Source organism: Phyllobates terribilis, unplaced genomic scaffold (genome assembly GCF_046119375.1).
Source record: "Phyllobates terribilis strain yellow unplaced genomic scaffold, ASM4611937v1 Scaffold_7__3_contigs__length_470593459, whole genome shotgun sequence".
NCBI classification, from domain to species: domain Eukaryota; kingdom Metazoa; phylum Chordata; class Amphibia; order Anura; family Dendrobatidae; genus Phyllobates; species Phyllobates terribilis.
Window position 1 is genome coordinate 395,420,002 of NW_027362767.1, and position 20,281 is coordinate 395,440,282.

At 48.0% G+C, this 20,281-nt stretch overlaps 1 protein-coding gene across 1 annotated transcript in view; it reads right to left on the reverse strand.

Annotated features, from left to right (window-relative positions):
* Nucleotides 1-5,571: 5,571 nt before the first annotated feature.
* Nucleotides 5,572-20,281, reverse strand: part of LOC141154984 (cytochrome P450 2C8-like) — a 66,166-nt gene continuing 51,456 nt past the window's right edge. Inside the window, exon 9 of the mRNA XM_073641571.1 lies at nucleotides 5,572-5,999. Coding sequence (XP_073497672.1) covers nucleotides 5,815-5,999 — 185 coding nt within the window. The 3' untranslated portion in view covers nucleotides 5,572-5,814. The remainder of the gene's footprint in view (nucleotides 6,000-20,281) is intronic.

Below are 20,281 nucleotides of genomic sequence, written 5' to 3' on the forward strand. Positions count from 1 at the left end.
AATGGGTTGTTGCATAACTGCTGTCTGGGAGCCTACTGTGTGTATTATCTGGTGAGAACAATGGGTGCTAAAAATAGCTTGTGTGATTCTCTATAAAACCTGCTTGTGAGAATAAAAGTTTAGTTCATCTTGGAGACACTGTGCGATAGTCATATTTTATATATCCCAGTGTAAGAAAAGCCTTTCCATGTCAGGGGCCTGCAGAAGAAGATTGGACATCTGCGGATGGGGTAACGAGTTCCCGTCACAGTCGTGTGTGACAATGGCCCTAACCTGGTGGCAGCTCTGAGGCGAGGCGAGTTCACACACGTACCATGCCTGGCTCATGTGCTTAACCTCGTGGTTCAACGGTTTCTTAAATCGTACACCGAGTTGCCAGATCTGCTCGTCAAAGTACGCCACCTGTCAGCTCATTTTCGATAGTCGGCTACAGCTTCCGCCACCCTTGCTGTGTTGCAGCAGCGTTTGCAGCTTCCGGCACAACGACTGGCGTGTGATGTCCCGACAGGTTGGAACTCTACCCTCCACATGTTGCAAAGGATTTGTGAGCAGAAAAGACCAGTTGTGGAGTACAAGCTGCAACAAGGCTGTCGATATTCAGTTCAGACTCCACACATAAGACCTCAGGAGTGGACCTGGATGTCTGACATATCTACTATCCTGACAAACTTTGAGGAGTCCACCAAAATGGTGAGTGGTGATGACGCCATCATTAGCATCAGCTTCCCACTTGTCTGTCTTTTGCAACGCTCTCTGCAGAGAATTAAAGAGGAGGCATTGCAGCCAGAGTATGATGAGATGGATCAAGAAGCCGTAATGGGCGATTACCCACAGCACAGCCTCATCTCATCCCAACGTGCTTTGGGGGACAATGAGGGAGAGGAGGAGGAAGAACAGGAGCTGGTATCATGCGCTGTAGTATCTGTACAACTGTCATACAGTCGATTAAGCGTGGGTGGCCTGAGGACAGGGGGGAGGAGGAGGAGGAGAGCATGGTCAGTCATCATCTTGGTGAGGACACGGAAGTCTTGCCCGTTACCAATCTGGCACGCATGGCTGACTTTATGTTACGCTGCCTTAACCATGACCCTCGCGTTGTCAAAATGTTGGGTGACAGTCATTACTGGTTGGTGACACTTTTAGACTGTACTGCATGGCTCTTGTAAGGGGCATTAAAATCGACTTGTTAAGCTACTGTGACCTCCATATCTCTTCCAAGGGTCATTAAAACCGTCTTGTTAAGCTGCTGCTACCTCCACCACTTTTCCAAGGGGCATTGATATTGTCTTTTTATTCCACTGCGACCTCAACCATTCTTCGAAGGGGCATTAAAACCATCTTGTTAAGCTACTGCGATCTCCACCAATTTTCCAAGGGGCATTGATATTGTCTTTTTATTCCACTGCGACCTCCAACATTCTTACAAGGGGCATTAAAAACGTCTTGTTAAGCTACTGCGACCTCCACGTCTCTTCCAAGGGGCATTAAAACCATCTTGTTAAGATACTGCGACCTCCACCATTCTTCCAAGGGGAATTAAAACCGTCTTGTTAAGCTACTGCGACCTCCACGTCTCTTACAAGGGGCATTAGAACCATCTTGTTAAGCTACTGCGACCTCCACGTCTCTTAAAAAGGGGTCATTAAAACCGTCTTGTTAAGCTACTGCGACCTCCACCATTCTTCCAAGGGGCATTAAAACCATCTTGTTAAGCTACTGCGACCTCCACGTCTCTTCCAAGGGGCATTAAAACCGTCTTGTTAAGCTACTGCGACCTCCACCATTCTTCCAAGTGGCATTAAAACAGTCTTGTTAAGCTACTGCGACCTCCACCACTTTTACAGGGGCATTAATACAGTCTGGTTAAGCTACTGCGACCTCCACGTCTCTTCCGAGGGGCATTTAAACAGTCTTGTTAAGCTACTGCGACCTCCACCATTTTTCCAAGGGGCATTAAAACCGTCTTGTTAAGCTACTGCGACCTCAATGTCTCTTCCAAAGGGCATTAAAACCGTCTTGTTATGCTACTGCGACCTCCACCACTTTTCCAAGGGGCATTAAAACCATCTTGTTCAGCTACTGCGACCTCCACGTCTCTTCCAAGGGGCATTAAAACCGTCTTGTTAAGCTTCTGCGACCTCCACGTCTTTTCCAAGGGACATTAAAACTGTCTTGTTAAGCTACTGCGACCTCCACCATTCTTCCAAGGGGCATTAAATCCGTCTTTATAAACCACTATGAACTCCACAGCTCTTCCAAGCGGCATTGAAATGTTGTTTTTAATTACCTCTATCCTCCACGACTCTTCCAACGGGCATTGCATTTCCTCCTAATTTTAGTCAGCTTTTGCTTTTCAATGAATAGGCGAACACTAAGGGAGACCCACTCCCCAATAATGGGTAGAAGGTTTTTAGTATGCTGTAATCCACGTCTGTTTCAAGGGGCATTGTGGTTCCTCATAATTTTTGGAAAGCCTTCCATTCACTGCTTAGGCCAACAGTGTACAGGAGACCCAGTTGCTATAAATGGAAAAAACGGTTTAGTTAAGGCCCTCTGACCTCCATGTCACTTCCATGGGACATTGGAGTGCCTCGAAATATTTGGTAGGCATTGCACTCACTGTATGTCCTATAACTGTGTAGCCGAACAGCTCCTTTTGGTACAAACATATCCTACAAGACATGTGTGGTTGACTGACCTGATATTGATGTGAATGGTCCCTGTTCCTCCTGCTCTTTCTCCTTTACCACCACCTCATCAATCATTCATCACCTGAAGCTTTGTTTTAACGTGAGTCATAGAACTGGGATAGTAGCAGGAAAACATCCAGCAATTCTCGGAGGAGTTAGGATATGCGCCAAAACGCTGACCACCTCAGGCCTAGCCGCTACTACATACATGCGCTTGCATTCCAAGATAACAAAGCAGACGCTAACTTCTATCATCATCATCATGCTCCTCACCTTGGCACTCTCAGCTCCCCTGATGGAGAAGCCAGGGCCCACAGGAGGAGTCGGGTTCTCTGGTGGGCTCGTCCAATGCTGCCCTAAAGCAGGCTGGGCTAAGAAAAGTGTGTGTGGGGATGTTCCAAGGAGAGATGGGGGCAGCTGGGGACCGTTTATGGACACATGGCCGCCCCCCGCGTGGCTGGGGAGCGTGCGTGGACACCCGGCCGCGGGGCAGCTGGGGACTGAGTATGGACACCCGGCCGCCCCCTGGCGGCTGGGGACCAAGCGTGGACAACCAGCCGCCGGGCGGCTGGGGACTGAGTATGGAGACCTCACTGCCGAAGCAGCCAAGAGGTAGTGGTCAGCTCCGACCTCCTCCAAAATAAAAGGCCCCATTTCAAGTGCAACCAATCTAGCAGTTTGGTATTGCAGCCTGGGAGTGGGTGGGTGTCAGGCTGCATACTTGTGCTTGCATTGCAAGGAATGGGGGAGGTACAATTGAACACTGCCCTTGGACAAGTACTTGCACGGGGATAGTTGCAAGTCTGCATCTTCTGATGTGGCAAGGATCACTTCTGATGGGCACACTTTTACGAAGTGACCTGGGTGTCAAAGATGCTTCCAGGGGTCTTCCCCATGCTGTTCCCATGTCTTTTCAGCACTGTAGGCATGTGTCACACAGCGCATAGCCAGATAAGGTTGTAAAATGTTAAAATGACATTTCCCGGTGAATGCATTTGTCATGGTTGAAAGCAATACAAAAGTGCAAAAATGCATAAAAATTGCTACTTGTGAACATAGCCCAAGGTGTGGAGGAGTATTTTTGTCTTTGGTTATTTATTTTACCTTATACACAAGTCTTTACTCTGGAAAGGAAGTTCCTTAACATATTTCACAGGAAAACCGTTTCAGTTTAGTTTTTGAACGTTTTATTGTGAGCCCGTAAAAGTGGTTTAATACCTCTGAACACGTTGTTGACAGCAGTGACCTGGGGGTCAGAAATGCTTCCTGGGGCGATCCCCATGCTGTCCCCATGTCATTTGAACACTGTCACTATCGTTTTGGGCACTTTTTAGGCTTTCTACAGACTGCCGGAGGTGCCGCCGCAAAAATGCTCGGGTCTCCCATAGACTAACATTGGGCTCGTTGCTCGGGTCTAGTACCCGAGTATGACGGTGAGCTCTGCCCGAGCTTTGAGCACCCGAGCATTTTAGTGCTCGCTCAACACTAGAGGTCAGAAATGGCAATATTTTCTGACAACGTATATGTGAGCCGTGTGACGGAGAAAACACGGTTTTAAATGCCTGGCCTGTAGGTAACTATTTTGAACAGCAATCTGGTGTCAATTGCTTCACTGACACACTGAAAAAATGTTTTAATGGAGGCCAGAAATGGCAGTATTTTGTGAAAACGTATATGTAATCCGTGTGATGGAGAAAACACAGTTTTAAATACCTGGCCTGTAGGTAACTGTTTTGAACAGCAAACCAGTGTCAAAAACATTGCTGACACACTGAAAAAAAAAATGAATGCAGGCCAGAAATGGCAGTATTTTCTGAAAACGTATATGTGATCCGTGTGATGGAGAAAACACAGTTTTAATTAGCTGGATTTCTAGCGCTGTAATATGGAAAGGACCTGCCAGTATTCTGCAGTGCCAACAAGAAAATGGCGCAGAAATACGGTGTTCTCTGGATTGCTTTTTAAGCAAATTATGAGGATTAAGATGCAAAAAAAATTATTCCTGGCCCCTGAGACCTGGACCTATTTCTAGAAATGTAACAGTAGCAGAAGGCAGAACTGGAATGGAGCCTCTTGTCCTATGTGCACTGCAGTCTGTTATATACCCTGCCTGCTTGCCTATATACACTTCCTGCCTGATATCTCTGAAGATGGATTAGTCCTCAGAAGGACTGTTTGTTAAGATGGGTATGTGTAATGTACAGTTTTTCTCCCTACACTACCTAATACACAAGCAAATCTCTCCCTGACACAGGAGCAGCACTTTTCCCTACACTGTCTGATCCGGAGTGACTGTGACGAGCATGGCGGCGCCAGGTCTTATATAGACCTGATGACGCTGTGCGGCCAGCCAATCACTGTAATGCCCACAACCAACATGGCTACAGCATTACAGTGCATGGCAGGCAATCCCTGCATGTTCATTGGCTCTCTAAAGAAAGCCAAACTTGCAGGGAGGGGACCCGATTTCCCGCCCAGCAACCCGGAAATACTCACCGAGCGCCGAGCTTGTCGAGCACCATGATGCTCGGGCGAGTACCGAGTAGTGGCGAGCGCGTTCGCTCATCACTACTGTCTACATTTTATTTGTTAATTGCATTATTCAGCTCCATAACAGAGGCAGAATAACATATTAAATGATAGTGTCATATTCATTACATGGTTAACGCCATCAGCCAAAAATGGATGGAACCAATTGACTACATATGGATCTATTAGACCTTTGTCATACTGACAGTCATTATATTGGACAAAATGCACATGTGAACATAGCCAAAGTTATGCAATTCTGTTGCAAAAGGTATTAGTTTTACACAAGCATTAATAAAAGAAAATATTAAGAAAATCAAAAAAAATACATACATTATACAGGACAATAGACTTGTTACAGGCCAATATTTTTATTAACATAAAATGATTAGGAATGTTGATAATTACACTTTACATTGTACATCATTATTGTGGAATGACTATTAAAAAATAAAAGGAATATTTATGAATTTTTGTGCAATAAAAACTTTTTAATGTTTTATTAGTTTATATTATTCCAATAAAAGAGTAGCTTTATTATTTTGTAAGTTCTAGAACATCTAAATTTCCTTTATTCAAGATATTCGTTTTCAGCTTAGAAACGAGGGATAACATTCATCTGGTAGGACTGAGGTCTTGAAGCATTGGTGTTGGGCATGGGTCTTATGCTCAGATTCTTTCGATCTATGGTGGGCACCACTGTGAACTTCTGCAGTATCGTTGTCAGAAAAAGAAAGAGCTCCATGCGAGCAAGGCCTTCTCCCATGCACAAGCGTTTGCCTGAGAAATCAGAATAGACGTTAACGTAAACTTAAACATGTTGTGTGAGTTAGAAAAACATTTTTCGGTTGCCGTTTAAGGAAGTTTTGACTCAATATAAGAGCTGGGGATCACCTGTTAGTATGGCAATAATCCAGAATGAATTGTGATTTTAATCTGAATGCAATGCTTTTTTTCCCCCATGGGGGTGCTGCAGGGGGACTGAACTCTTATTGTCTGATTCCCTTATAATCACATCAATTCAGAAATATTTCTAGTCTATGTAGTACAAGGCAATGAAACATCAGGAGAACTCTTGTAGGATGTGCCAGTGGTGAAGAGAGACTGCCATCTGCTGGCCAGGCAAAATCAAGAAGAACCAAGTTGTGCTATAAAATTTGAAGGGGGAGGAAATTCTGATACTGGATCTGATCAGGTGACCTCCAGGAAGGATTTCCTGGATATAAAAGCCCAGTGTGCCATGCCACAGGGAGATTTAGCACCAGGCTGCAGAACCCAGCGTTACAGGCATTAGCCACAGGCTTGCGCCGCCTAAGTGCCTGACACCACCTGATAAGGTCCGGATTCCTCAAAGAAATGCCCCAAGTTCAGCTCATTTTGGAGAGAGCCAAGACCCGCGTTCTGCACTGATTAAGTTCCCAGGATCTGACGTCGCCTGTCAAGAGCCATGGTCTGGACCGCTTTGCCCCAAGCCTGAGAGACTACCATCGATGGTCAAGCCGAGAAGAGCTGAGAGAAGACCGCACCAGCAATAGCCGAGGAACCGCGCAATTGAACAGGGCCGTCACTTCTAACTGTTACCTACGGTAGCTGAGACAGTTAAGATTAGAACTTCAGGTTGGGAGGGTGCCGGTTGGTGGGTGGGAGGCTCAACGGGATCTGATTGAATATATCCGAAAGAGCATTGCGGCTAAGTGGGAAGAACCGGTGACCCCCGCTAGGGCCATGTAGATAGAAAGAGAACTCGTGGTGATTCCTACGGCTGGGTGCATAGACGGATTATAATGAGGGCAATCTTGGCTACAATGGGGGGCCCATGGCCAGATTGCCCTCATAATAATGTTTTGTACGCAGCTGTAAAAAATAATCCGGGGCCTTCGTGGTCTGAGCCCCGGATCTCCTGTGACTGCAGTGCTGACCAGAGGAAGGCTGCGCCGGTCCCCAACCAGCTGTTGAGGGGCCTGCTGCCTTATCAGCCACTGGCAGGCACTGTACCTCTGCATGCTGCTGTGCCCGGCCGGCGGCATCACGGTATAGCAGATTCAGCCACGTGACGCACCATGCTGTGTGTGGTCGCATCTGCCAGCCTCCATGTCACGGAGCCCAGGAGACTTGAAGAACAGGATCCCATACAGGAGTGTGGGCCGGACCGGAGGTGAGCGCTATTTGTCTTGTATGTATCTGAGGTTATATATATCTTTAAATGCAATATAATAATATGCTACCCATAAGCATGCCTAGTACCTTGCCTTGATTTATCGCAATTTCTTGCCTGTATTTATGCATTATACTTGTCTACATGATGGCACTGATATTGAAGATATACACTACCGGTCAAAAGTTTGGGCTCATTTCGAAATTTCATTATTTGACTGGCTAATAAAAGGAAAAGATTAATATGGGCAAAAAAACACAGACATTGGACAGAGGAAGATTGGAAAAAAGTTTTATGGACAGACGAATCAAAGTTTGAGGTGTTTGGATCACACAGAAGAACATTTGTGAGATGCAGAACAACTGAATAGATGCGGGAAGAGTGCCTGACGCCATCTGTCAAGCATGGTGGAGGTAATGTGATGGTCTGGGGTTGCTTTTGTGCTGGTAAAGTGGGAGATTTGTACAAGGTAAATGGGATTTTGAATAAGGAAGGCTATCACTTCATTTTGCAACGCCATGCCATACCCTGTGGATAGCGCTTGATTGGAGCCAATTTCATCCTACAACAGGACAATGACCCAAAGCACACCTCCAAATTATGCATGAACTATTTAGGGAAGAAGCAGGCAGCTGGTATTCAATCTGTAATGGAGTGGCCAGCCCATTCACCAGATCTCAACCCCATTGAGCTATTGTGGGAGCAGCTTGACCGTATGGTACTCAAAAAGTGCCCGTGAAGTCAGTCCAACTTTTGGGAGGGGCTTCAGGAAGAGTGACACCCTGCTACACACAGGTACCACAGGATCCAAAAGGGTGCATTGACGGGCTTCTCCACAAGAGGCCCTCAGTACACGCAGACACCTCCACCCTTCCACCTCATGCCACCAGAGGGAACCTGTTAGGGATATATATACTGGAGGGTGGAGTTAGGTAGCGAGAGTGTGCTGGCACTTGAGATCAGTGAAGAGGCAGCACCTGTTGAGCTGCTGTGCTGAAGGCAAGCCAAGGCCTAAAGCACGTACTGAAACCTGAGGGCCTAGAGCGTGTCCGGAGGCAAGGAGAGGAGAGAGGAGTTAAGGGGGCAGAGGAGCATCTTAGGCTTACCCCAGAACACAAGCCGGACACCGGGTCCGCACCTACAGGGTCCTCTATACCCAGTAGGAATAACCGGTAAACCAGGAGGATTCCAGACCCCTGGTCTACCTGAAGCTACAATCATCTTAAGAACTAGGAACTACCAAGGCCCCAATGTCCAGGAATAGTGGTAGCCAGAGAAAAGTTCTTACTACCAAGCAGACAGGTGAAAGAGTGAAGCAGTACAGAAGCTAGGCCTAGTACCAGGCTGGTCAGGAGCTTCAGAGAGAGAGGAAGAAACGGATCAGGAGGCCTACTACCTGCTCACTGGGGAGAGCCCAGAAGTGCACCTTTCCTACTAAGTACCCTGGACCATACCTGCCGTTTACACCAGTAAAAGGTACTGAAGCGAATCCCCTGTGTGCGTGTCTGTCAATCCCCCTGACCTGCCTGGGCCACCTCTCACTTGCATCCCTTTCATCAACCCTGCCCCGGGGGGCCCTCTCCACCTGTGGGGAGCAGAAACATCTCATCTGCCATCCCATCACCCCCGGAGGTCTGCAGCAGTGCAGGTACCCATTACCGGAACCACAGGTGGCGTCATGAGACAAAACCGTTTATCATCCCTTCAAGCAACAACCCCTTTTAAGAGTGACCCCAGGGTTCAAGCCAGGGAGCCGACCGCTGTGACATCCCAAGAAGGTAAAGGCCCGGGTACCGAGACCCCATATCCCCCTGGGCGAGTCATACTCTTCCTGGCGTCGCAAACAGGATTTCGTGCCCGTTGCCACCGGGTACTGTGTGCCGTGTTTGAACTGTGATGAACACCGCCGCCATTACCGCATTGCCGCACGGGAAGAAGAAGGGCGTAACCGCGGGAACCAGAGAGGCGTGACCGTTGGTGGCGCGCGACGCCAAAGCCCCGCCTCGCGCTCTGACGCTACACCAGGGAGCGTCAGGTCCTGGAAGGAGACCGCTATCTGCGAAGCTGCATCCTACCCGATAAAAGCAAAGAAGGTAGGCTACGGTTTACTGGCGGGGCGCAACCATGGCCGACGACCAGCAAAACGCCGGAGCACCGGTAAACGCTCCCGATGCTCAACTCGCGCCCGGCGCTGCTCAGGCTGGAGTGGCCACCCCACCAGCAGGGGTCGTGACTCCAGTGATACCCATGGCCCTGCCGTACGTCCCCGGAGCGAAATGGCTTCCCCAGAATGACGGCAAACCAGACACCCTGTCTGGGTTCAAAAGAAAAATATGTGGTGTATTGGATATGCACTCAATGTCTGGTAAGCAGAGAGCTGCTGTTGTGCTGGGACAATTGGCTGGTGCCACAGAGTGGGAAGTTTAAACCTGGCCAACCGCAGAACAGGAATCAGTATCTATTATATTTAAGAGACTGCAAACTGTCTTTGAAAACCGCACTGAGACAGATCTTCGGATGAGGTTCTACCACTGTACCCAGAAACCTGAGGAAAGTATCCGGGACTATGCCTGGCATTTAAAAGAGGCCCTGCGGGCGCTGAAACAGGTTACTCCAGCCAGCATACATGATGAGGACAAAATGCTGATAGAACAATTCATCCCGGGGTTAAGGTCCCAGGAGGAGAGCAGAACTGTACGGTGGTGGGCCTTAGATCATCCAAATTCCACCTTTGACGCCCTGAAGGACATGGCTATTAAGGGCCTTCAGCCCCTGGAAACATCAGATACTGCTACCCAGCGTTACCAGGGTAGGACCACCGCAATGCCCACAGCACTCACTGCACCTTCATTAGCGGCTGAGGCAAAAGTGCAAACAGCGTCCCCTAGCGAGCTTGACAACCTGCGCTCTGAAGTGCATCAGCTAAGTAAAACCCTGACCACTGTCCTGAGCGCCCTGCAGCTATAGACGGAGCCCGAGCCGGATGGAAGGATCCTCCTCACCGACAGTCCTGAGGATGTCTCCTGGATGAAGAGAAGAAGGAGGACAACGCCACCCCCTGGGAAGACCAACGACCGACCTCGCCCTCTAGGTAAACTCATTTGCTACCATTGCCACAAGGCAGACCACACCACACGGACCTGTCCTTTAAACGGGCAAACCCTGGGGCCAAGGGTCGACACCCAGGAGTAGATCAACCAGGCCTATCGAGCTGGTACAACTGGTTTGTAGGAGGAAGGCCTTTCCTGTCCATCGTGCTGGACGGCATAGCAACCCCTGCACTACTGGACACCGGGTCACAGGTGTAGCGTCGGCGTCCCTGCCTAATGCTAGGCAGAGACGCTGTTCCTCTCACCTCCCTGATACGTCCTCGGCGTCCTCCTCCCGCGCTGCTGGCAGCGCTCGCCGCTTCCCGGGAACTGTGCTTAGGGCGTGCGCGCTCCCTCTCTCTTAAGGGGCCGTGCGCGCCGTCCTAAGGAGTCCCCGGCCAATTGCCGGTGGAGCTCCCATATATAAGGCACCTCCTCCAAAATGGAGGTGCCCGAGCAAAGTTGTTGCAAAGCCTTTCACCTCTGCTTCAGCCCTCAGGTCCCGTTGCTAGTCTGCTTTCCAGCTCTGTCTACCTGCTTGCGTTCCTGCGGTCCGACAGTCTGTCTACCTGCATCCGCCAGTCTGTCTATGGACCAGTCCGCCTGCGGATCAGGAAGCACCTGCCTGATACCTGCCTGATACCTGCCTGAGATCACCTGCCAGCCAGCCGAGAGACTCTTACCCGCTCACCTGGGAGCGCTCACCTGCTACCCGCCAGCTAGCCTACCTGGAGGCTCTGCCGTCACTTGCCATGACCACCTGCCAGCCAGCCGAGAGACTCTTACCCGCTCACCTGGGAGCGCTCACCTGCTACCCTCCAGCTAGCCTACCTGGAGGCTCTGCCGTCACTTGCCGTGACCACCTGCCAGCCAGTCGAGAGACTCTTACCCGCTCACTAGGGAGCGCTCACCTGCTACCCGCCTGCTAGCCTACCTGGAGGCTCTGCCATCACTTGCCGTTACCACCTGCCTGTCTAGAGACTCTTGCCCTCCTGTCACTTGCCGTGACCACCAGCCTGTCTAGAGACTCTTACCCTGCTGTCACTTGCCGTGACCACCCGCCTGTCAAGAGACTGTTCCCGTCACTTGCCGTGACCTCCTGCCCTTCTACCCAGAGACTGTTCCTGTCACTTGCCGTGACTACCTGCCCGCCTTCCCTGGGAGCCACCCGCTTCCTTACAAGGACTGCCCCTTTGTATAGTAGCTCAGAGGTTCTACCTCCGAGACCCGTTACAACAGGTAACCATCATACCTGATGTCCTCTACAAAAGGTACTGGTCCATAGATGAACTCCACCCGCTAGACGCTAACCTCTCTGTGTATGCATCCAATGGCCTTCCTCTTAACCTAGTCGGGGTTAAGGATGTGACAATGAAGGTGGGAAGAGTGGAACTAAAGAACCAAGGACTGATTGTAATAGAGTCTAACCCTGGAGATACAAACACATATATGATACTTGGTACAAATGTTGTTGGTAACTGTGGGAGAAGTGTTGTTCTTACTCCAACAGATTGCTGACACTGCCAGACCAGAGCAGAGGAAGGTGCTCCAGAAGGAAATTTGCGCCCTTCTGTACCAGCAACAGGTAAAACTAACAGGTGGTGAGATTGGTAATGTACGGGTGACAGACCCGATACCCATTGTGATTCCCCCACTAAGCGAAATGCTGATTTGTGTAGGGCAGCAATAGGTCTCAAGGGACAGAACTACCAGACGGTAGTAGAGCCCGTTAACTCAGAGCACATTCCTACATTCCTAACTGCTAGAGGCGTAGTTGATGTGCGCAATGGGAGGGTACCCGTACGCCTCCTAAATTGTGGGGAGGAGGAAGTAAAATTGCCAAGATACGCCACTGTTGCCAGACTGTATACTGTGAATAATAATGCCATACACACAGTGGAACCCTTGACCCCACCAGACACAGTGGAGGACAATGACTCCAAAGCCTAGCTAGAGGAATGGTGTCAACAGCTCCATGTTGGAACTGACGCCACTCCTGTCCATCAAAAACACGGTGTCTACAGAGTGGTTCTGGAATATGAACAGGTGTTTAGTAAACACTCGCTTGATTTTGGAAGGGTCAAAGGGATACAACACCACATACCCACAGGTAACCATCCACCCATCAAGGAGCGTTACAGACCCATACCACCAGCACATTACCAAAAAGCAAAAGAAATGTTGCATGACATGAAAAAGGCAGGGGTAGTAAGGGATAGCTGTAGCCCCTGGGCAGCTCCCCTGGTCCTGTTCAGAAAGAAGGACGGTAGCATGAGGATGTGTGTAGATTATAGACAAATTAATCGAATAACACATAAAGATGCATGCCCTTTGCCCCGTATAGAGGAATCCCTGGCTGCACTAAAATCTGCCAATTATTTCTCCACATTGGATCTCACTAGCGGGTACTGGCAAGTCTCTGTTGCTGAGGAAGACCGGGAGAAGACAGCCTTCACCACCCCGATGGGATTATGCGAATTCAACAGAATGCCATTTGGACTCTGCAACGCACCCGGAATGTTCCAGAGGTTGATGGAGTGTTGCTTGGGACACTGGAACTTTGAAGCAGTGCTGCTATACCTGGATGACGTTATTGTGTACTCAAGGATGTATGAAGACCATCTAAAGCACCTGCGCGGAGGTATTTGAGGCATTGTCCCGGTATGGGATGAAACTAAAACCTTCCAAGTGCCACCTGCTCAAACGGAAGGTTCAGTACCTGGGACACGTAGTCAGCTCAGACGGGGTAGCACCAGACCCGGAGAAGGTCACTGCCATCCAGAAGTGGCCTGAACCAAAGAACATCAAAGAAGTATGTCAATTCCTGGGACTGTTTGGGTACTACAGGAGATTCATTAAGGACTACACCAAAAAGGCAGCACCTTTACAAGATCTCCTAGTAGGACAGTCCAAAAGAGGTAAAAGTCCCCCATTACAGTGGGTCAAAAAACAGACTGAGTCCTTTGCATTAATGAAGGAAGCCCTAACCGGTGAGGAAATCCAGGCTTACCCCGACTACAGCCAACCTTTTCTGTTATACACAGACGCCAGCAATGAGGGACTGGGAGCTGTGTAGTCCCAGAAGCAAAATGGCAGAGAAAAGGTGATCGCCTATGCCAGTAGGAAGCTTCGCCCTACTGAGAGGAACCCGGAGAATTACAGTTCCTTCAAGCTGGAGTTCCTGGCCTTGGTCTGACCTGGCCTTGGTCTGAGCTATCACCAAAAGATTCAAACATTACCTAGCCTCAACAAAATTTACAGCCTTTACCGACAATAACCCCTTGACACACCTGGAGACCGCCAGGTTGGGAGCCATGGAACAGCGTTGGGTGGCCAGATTGTCGAATTACCAGTTCACAATCAGGTACCGGGCAGGTCACAGGAACACCAATGCTAATGTCCTGTCAAGAATGCCCCACCAGTCAGACACCGAGGATGAAGTGGATGACCTAGAAGAAATTGAATTACCTGCTTTCCAAAGAAATGGAATGGTTCAAGAGCAACACACCTCCAGAAGACATCATGGTGAGACACTTAACCTTTTACCTCATCACAGCTGGAACGAGACCCAGGACGGTGCCCCGGTTGTCAGCCTCATCAAAGGACTGATAACCCACGAAGGTTCTCACCTGGAGAAGGATGCTCCTCCACAAGCCAAACACCTGTGAAATGAGAGAAGCCGTTCGTCTGTTCGTCTACAGAGAAAAGCTGTGCAGAAGGTATGTCAACCCTAGAACCCATGAAATGGTGTGGCAGATTGTAGTGCCCAGGACGGATATCCACATGGTGCTGGAGGCCTACCATGACCAAGCAGGTCATTTTGGCTGGAAGAAGCTGGAAACCCTGCTGAAGGACCAGTTCTATTGGGTTGGAATGCGGAGTTGCATAGAAAGGTGGTGCCGGAATTGTGGGCCCTGTAGCCTCAGAAGGAAAGACTACGGAAGTCAGAAAGCATCCTTGCAGTCCATTAAAACAACCCAACCCCTGGAGATTGTCGCTCTGGATCATGTTAAACTGTCACCCAGCAGATGAGGCTATTCCTATGCCCTGACCATGGTGGATCACAATTCCCGGTTCCTGGTGGTAGCCCCCATCAAGGACCTGACAGCGGAAACTGCAGCAAGAACATTCCAAACCTACTTCTGCAGGCCCCATGGATACCTGGACAAGGTGCTAAAAGATCAAGGCCCTGCCTTTGACGCTGAGCTGTTTAAAGAATTCTGTCACCTGTATGGATGTAAGAAGATCCGGACTACACCATATCATCCTCAAACCAACGGTATGTGCGAGAAAATGAATAACATCGTCATTGACCTGTTAAAAACCCTACCTTTGGAAGAGAGGAACCAGTGGACAGACAAACTACCTGACCTGGTGAACCTGTATCCCCACATACCTGTGAGTTCTACTAATTGTACCCCAGCGTACCTCATGAGAGCAAGACCCGGAAAATTGCCCATGGACCTGGAACTCAGAGTGGTAGAACCTGCTGAAGATATGTCCACCGAAGATTGGGACACAAATCGGCAAGAACAGTACAGGAAAGTAAAGGCCTGTGTTGAAGACAGTCTAAACAAAGTAACGGAAAGACAAAAAGACCAATATAACAAGCATGCACCAGTAGAACCCTTGGCACCCGGAGAAATAGTGCTAAAGTGGAAAAGAATGGGTCACAAGCTCGATGACCAGTGGGAAAGAGAGCCCTTCACCGTGTTAAATTCCGGATTTGACAACACCAAAACCTGCCTGATCAGCAAGAATGGAGGTAGGACAACCCAAGAGTCTCAAGAGACCACTTGAAATTGTGCCCAGGTCTACTGAAGACACAGGATGAAGAAGCACCTCTTATAATACTGGGAAAACCCAAGGAAGATGTAGTTCATACAGTTCTAGCAGATTTTCCCACAGACTGGCCTCAACTCGATGGAGCAGTTATCATACCAATGATACACTTCTGTCAGCCACCAGCAGAACCTCCACCACAAGAAGAACCTGTGAGCGCCCTGGAAGAACCTTCTCAGGAACAGGAAGAGTCCCCAGTAAGGGAAGGATCACCAGTTGAAGCAGAACCTGAGGGTCCAGTAAACAGTGCACTTGCCAGTCCTATAGAGATGTTGAGGCAGTTCTATAACTTACCCACACGTAGACCTGATAGGTTAGCGGATAGTGCATGCACAGACACCAGTAACACCCCAGTGCTACCTAGATCCACACGCAGCACACAAGGCCAAATCCCTACCAGGTATAGGGAATAAGGTACAGAATGCCTACAGTGTAAATAGCTACCCGGAAGGGTATAGCATTGTTTGTGTGAACTGAAAAAGTTATATGTGTCCATTTAGTTACCCGTAAAGGGTATAAAGACTTGCAGACTGAGGACTGTGAGCAGCCAAAAACTGACCATTGTAAATAGTTGCACTTATTAAAGTGCCCTCTATTGGTTTTGTATTAAGAAACTACTGAACAAAAACCCATTAGGCGTGGCCGAAAGCGTGGTCCAACACTTGGATCACTTATGCCCTGTAGCCACGCCCAGGGTCTACGTTGAGGGTTTTCGGACGGGTCCCTCATGCTACTCATGTTGCACTTTCACCAGTGAGATGGACACCTGGTTATGGGACTCACTGTAACTTTGATATGTGTTATTGTTATCGTAATTGTTGTTGTGACCTGTTTACAAAAAAAAAAAATGCTTCAGTCCAGGAGTACTGAGTTGTACTAGGGGGGAATGTGGCACCCTGCTACACACAGGTACCACAGGACCCAAAAGGGTGCATGGACAGGCTACTCCACAAGAGGCCCTCAGTGCACACAGACACCTCCACCCTTCTACCTCATACCACCAGAGGGAGCCTGTTAGGGATATATATACTGGAGGGTGGAGTTAGGTAGAGAGAGTGTGCTGGCACTTGAGATCAGTGTAGAGGCAGCACCTGTTGAGCTGCTGTGCTGAAGGCAAGCCAAAGCCTAAAGCACGTGCTGAAACCTGAGGGCCTAGAGCATGTCCAGAGTCAAGGAGAGGAGAGAGGAGTTAAGGGGGCAGAGGAGCATCTTAGCCTCACCCCAGAACACAAGCAGGATACCGGGTCCGCGCTTACAGGGGCCTCTACGCCCTGTAGGAATAACCGGTATACCAGGAGGATTCCAGACCCCTGGTCAACCTGAAGCTACAATCATCAAAAGAACTAGGAACCACAAAGGCCCCAGCGTCCAGGGATAGTGGTAGCCAGAGAAAAGTTCTTACTACCAAGCAGACAGGTGAGAGAGTGAAACCATACAGAAGCTAGGCCTAGTTCCAGCCTGGTCAGGAGCATCAGAGAGAGAGGAAGAAATGGATCAGGAGGCCTACTACCCGCTCACTGGGGAGAGTCCAGAAGTGCACCCTTCCTACTAAGTACCCTGGACCATACCTGCCGTTTACACCAGTAAAAGGTACTGAAGCGAATCCCCTGTGTGCGTGTCCGTCAATCCCCCTGACCCTACTGGGCCACCTCTCACCTGCATCCCTTTCATCAACCCTGCCTCGGGGGGGGGGCGCTCCACCTGTGGGGAGCAGAAACATCTCAACTGCCATCCCATCACCTCCGGAGGTCTGCAGCAGTGCAGGTACCCATTACCGGGAACCACAGGTGGCGTCACGACAGAACCATTTATCATCCCTTCAAGCAACAACCCCTTTTAAGAGTGACCCCAGGGTACGGGCCCGGGAGCCAACCTCCGTGATATCCCAAGAAGGTAAAGGCCTAGGTACCGAGTCCCCCATATCCCCCTGGGCGAGTCAGAAGCATGGGGGGAAATTTCTCAAGATTAACTCAGCAAATTAACAGCTAGAATGCCAAAGGTCTGCAATGCTGGAATTGCTGCAAAGGGAGCATTCTTTGATGAAAGCAAAGTTTGAAGGAGAAAATTATTCTTTCTAATAAAAATCATTATTTCTAACCTTGTCAATGTCAGGACTATATTTTCTATTCATTTTGCAACTCATTTGATAAATAAAAGTATGAGTTTTCATGGAAAAAAACAAAATTATCTGGGTGACACCAAACTTTTGAACGGTAGTGTATATTTATATGTGAACTGATTACCTAATTGGGACATGATGTTCTGTGTATATGCATTTTCTGCCTCATATACCACTTATAGTTAGACTTCTTGTATACTTATGTTTTCAACAGCATACTCCACTAGGATTTTTCCTGTGTAAAGTACCTACAGTTAGGTCCATATATATTTGGACAGAGACAACATTTTTCTAATTTTGGCTCTAGACATTACCACAATGAATTTTAAACAAAACAATTCAGATGCAGTTGAAGTTCAGACTTTCAGCTTTCATTTGAGGGTATCCACATTAAAATTATATCATTCTCAATTAAACAGATAAAAGGCATGGAGTATATTTGAGGTGTGGTGCTTGCATTTGGAAGGTTTTGCTGTGAAGTAAACATGTGGTCAAAGGAGCTCTCCATGCAGGTGAAATAAGCCATCCTTAAGCTGCAAAAGCAAAAAAAAAACCATTCAAGAAATTGCTACAATATTAGGAGTGGCAAAATCTACAGTTTGGTACATCCTGAGAAAGAAAGAAAGCACTGGTGAACTCATCAATGCAAAAAGACCTGGGCGCCCACGGAAGACAACAGTGGTGGATGATCGCAGAATAATCTCCATGGTGAAGAGAAACCCCTTCACAACAGCCAACCAAGTGAACAACACTCTCCAGGAGGTAGGCGTATCAATATCCAAATCTACCATAAAGAGAAGACTGCATGAAAGTAAATACAGAGGGTTCACTGCACGGTGCAAGCCACTCATAAGCATCAAGAATAAAAAGGCTAGACTGGACTTTGATAAAAAACATCTCAAAAAGAAAGCACAGTTCTGGAAGAACATTCTTTGGACAGATGAAACCAAGATCAACCTCTACCAGAATGATGGAAAGAGAAAAGTATGGCGAATGCGTGGTACAGCTCATGATCCAAAGCATACCACATCATCTGTAAAACACGGCGGAGGCAGTGTGATGGCTTGGGCATGCATGGCTGCCAGTGGCACTGGGTCACTAGTGTTTATTGATGATGTGACACAGGAAAGAAGCAGCCAAATAAATTCTGATGTATTCAGAGCCATACTGTGTGCTCAGATCCAGCCAAATGCAGCCAAACTGATTGGTCGTCATTTCATACTACAGATTGACAATGACCCAAAACATAAAGCCAAAGCAACCCAGGAGTTTATCAAAGCAAAGAAGTGGAATATTCTTGAATGGCCAAGTCAGTCACCTGATCTCAATCCAATTGAGCATGCATTTCACTTGTTAAAGACTAAACTTCAGACAGAAAGGCCCACAAACAAACAGCAACTGAAAACCACCACAGTGAAGGCCTGGCAGAGCATCAAAAAGGAGGAAACACAGCGTCTGGTGAGGTCCATGAGTTCAAGACTTCAGGCAGTCATTGCCAACAAAGGGTTTTCAACCAAGTACTAGAAATTAACCTTTTATTTACAATTATTTAATCGGTCCAATTACTTTTGGTCCCCTTAAAAACAGGGTGGCACATGTTAAGGAGCTGAAACTCCTAAATAGAGATGAGCGTTGTTCGACTCGAACTGTTCGCCAATCTCAAATTCGAGCTGTTTTGGGCGGTGTTCGAGCCGTTCGGCGAACACAAACGATTTGAGAAAAATTTGGCTGTTCGAGGTTATGTTCGATAACTGTTCGTGCACCAAAATCATAACTGGAGTTTTTCTCAGTAATGATGAAAATTAATGTTAATACGCAGTTTGAGTGTACAGCGGGGCGGGGGGAGGGTCAGGGGATGGATCTCTGCAGGAATAATGAAGATCTCCATTTTTTTTTCTCTTTCCCGCATTTACAGTGGGGAGATGCAATCTGTCAGCCTATCAGCAGCGCACACACGGAGCGAAGTGCTTTTTTTCACACAAGCAAGGGCATGTGTCATTGGCAGTGTATGTCACATGTCCTTGCCCTATAAGACCAAGCCATTTTCCCCGTCGCCACCATTTTCTCACTGCTGCAGCTGCGTGTTAGACGTCACCGCTGTTGCTGTGTGCGCTATACCTTGTTAATTTCAAGCCAATTTTCGCACAAATCTACAGATAGCTTGGGAGTAGGGAATAGTTGTGATTGCAGTCCTTTTAAGGACTAGGTTACAGCATTTCCTACGACTTTTATCAGGCAGGTCTGTGCTCTTAAATAGATAGGTTGTGGGAGTAAAGATTAATTGTAATTGCAGTCCTTTTCAGGACTAGGTTACATCAGTTCCTATCAGTTTTTGCCAGGCAGGTCTGTGCCAGTGCTGTGCAAGTTTTTTTCACAGCATTTGGCTGAATCTAGCAAAGCTAATCCTTTTTGGCCTATTGCAGAGTGTGTTAGGCAGTGGAGAAGCCTATCTGTGTTGCAAGATATACCACCTGTGTATGGAATACTAATTTTTTTACTGCACCTAGTGAAGTAAAATATTTTGGGCATAGCATCATTCTATTAGTCCATCTATACTGACCTCCATCAGGTTGCAAATTGAATATAATTTTTTTCTGCATCTAGCTCTGAAAAAATATTTGGGTTTCTGGCAGTGTGTGAGACTTGTTCTATTAGTCCATCTATACTGACCTCCATCACGTTGCAAATTCAAAATAATTTTTTGTCTGCATCTAGCTCTGAAAAAATATTTGGCCTTCTAGCAGTGTGTGGGACTTTCTCTATTAGTCCATCTATACTGACCTCCATCAGGTTGCAAATTAAAAATAATTTTTATCTGCATCTAGCTCTGAAAAAATATTTGGGCTTCTAGCTGTGT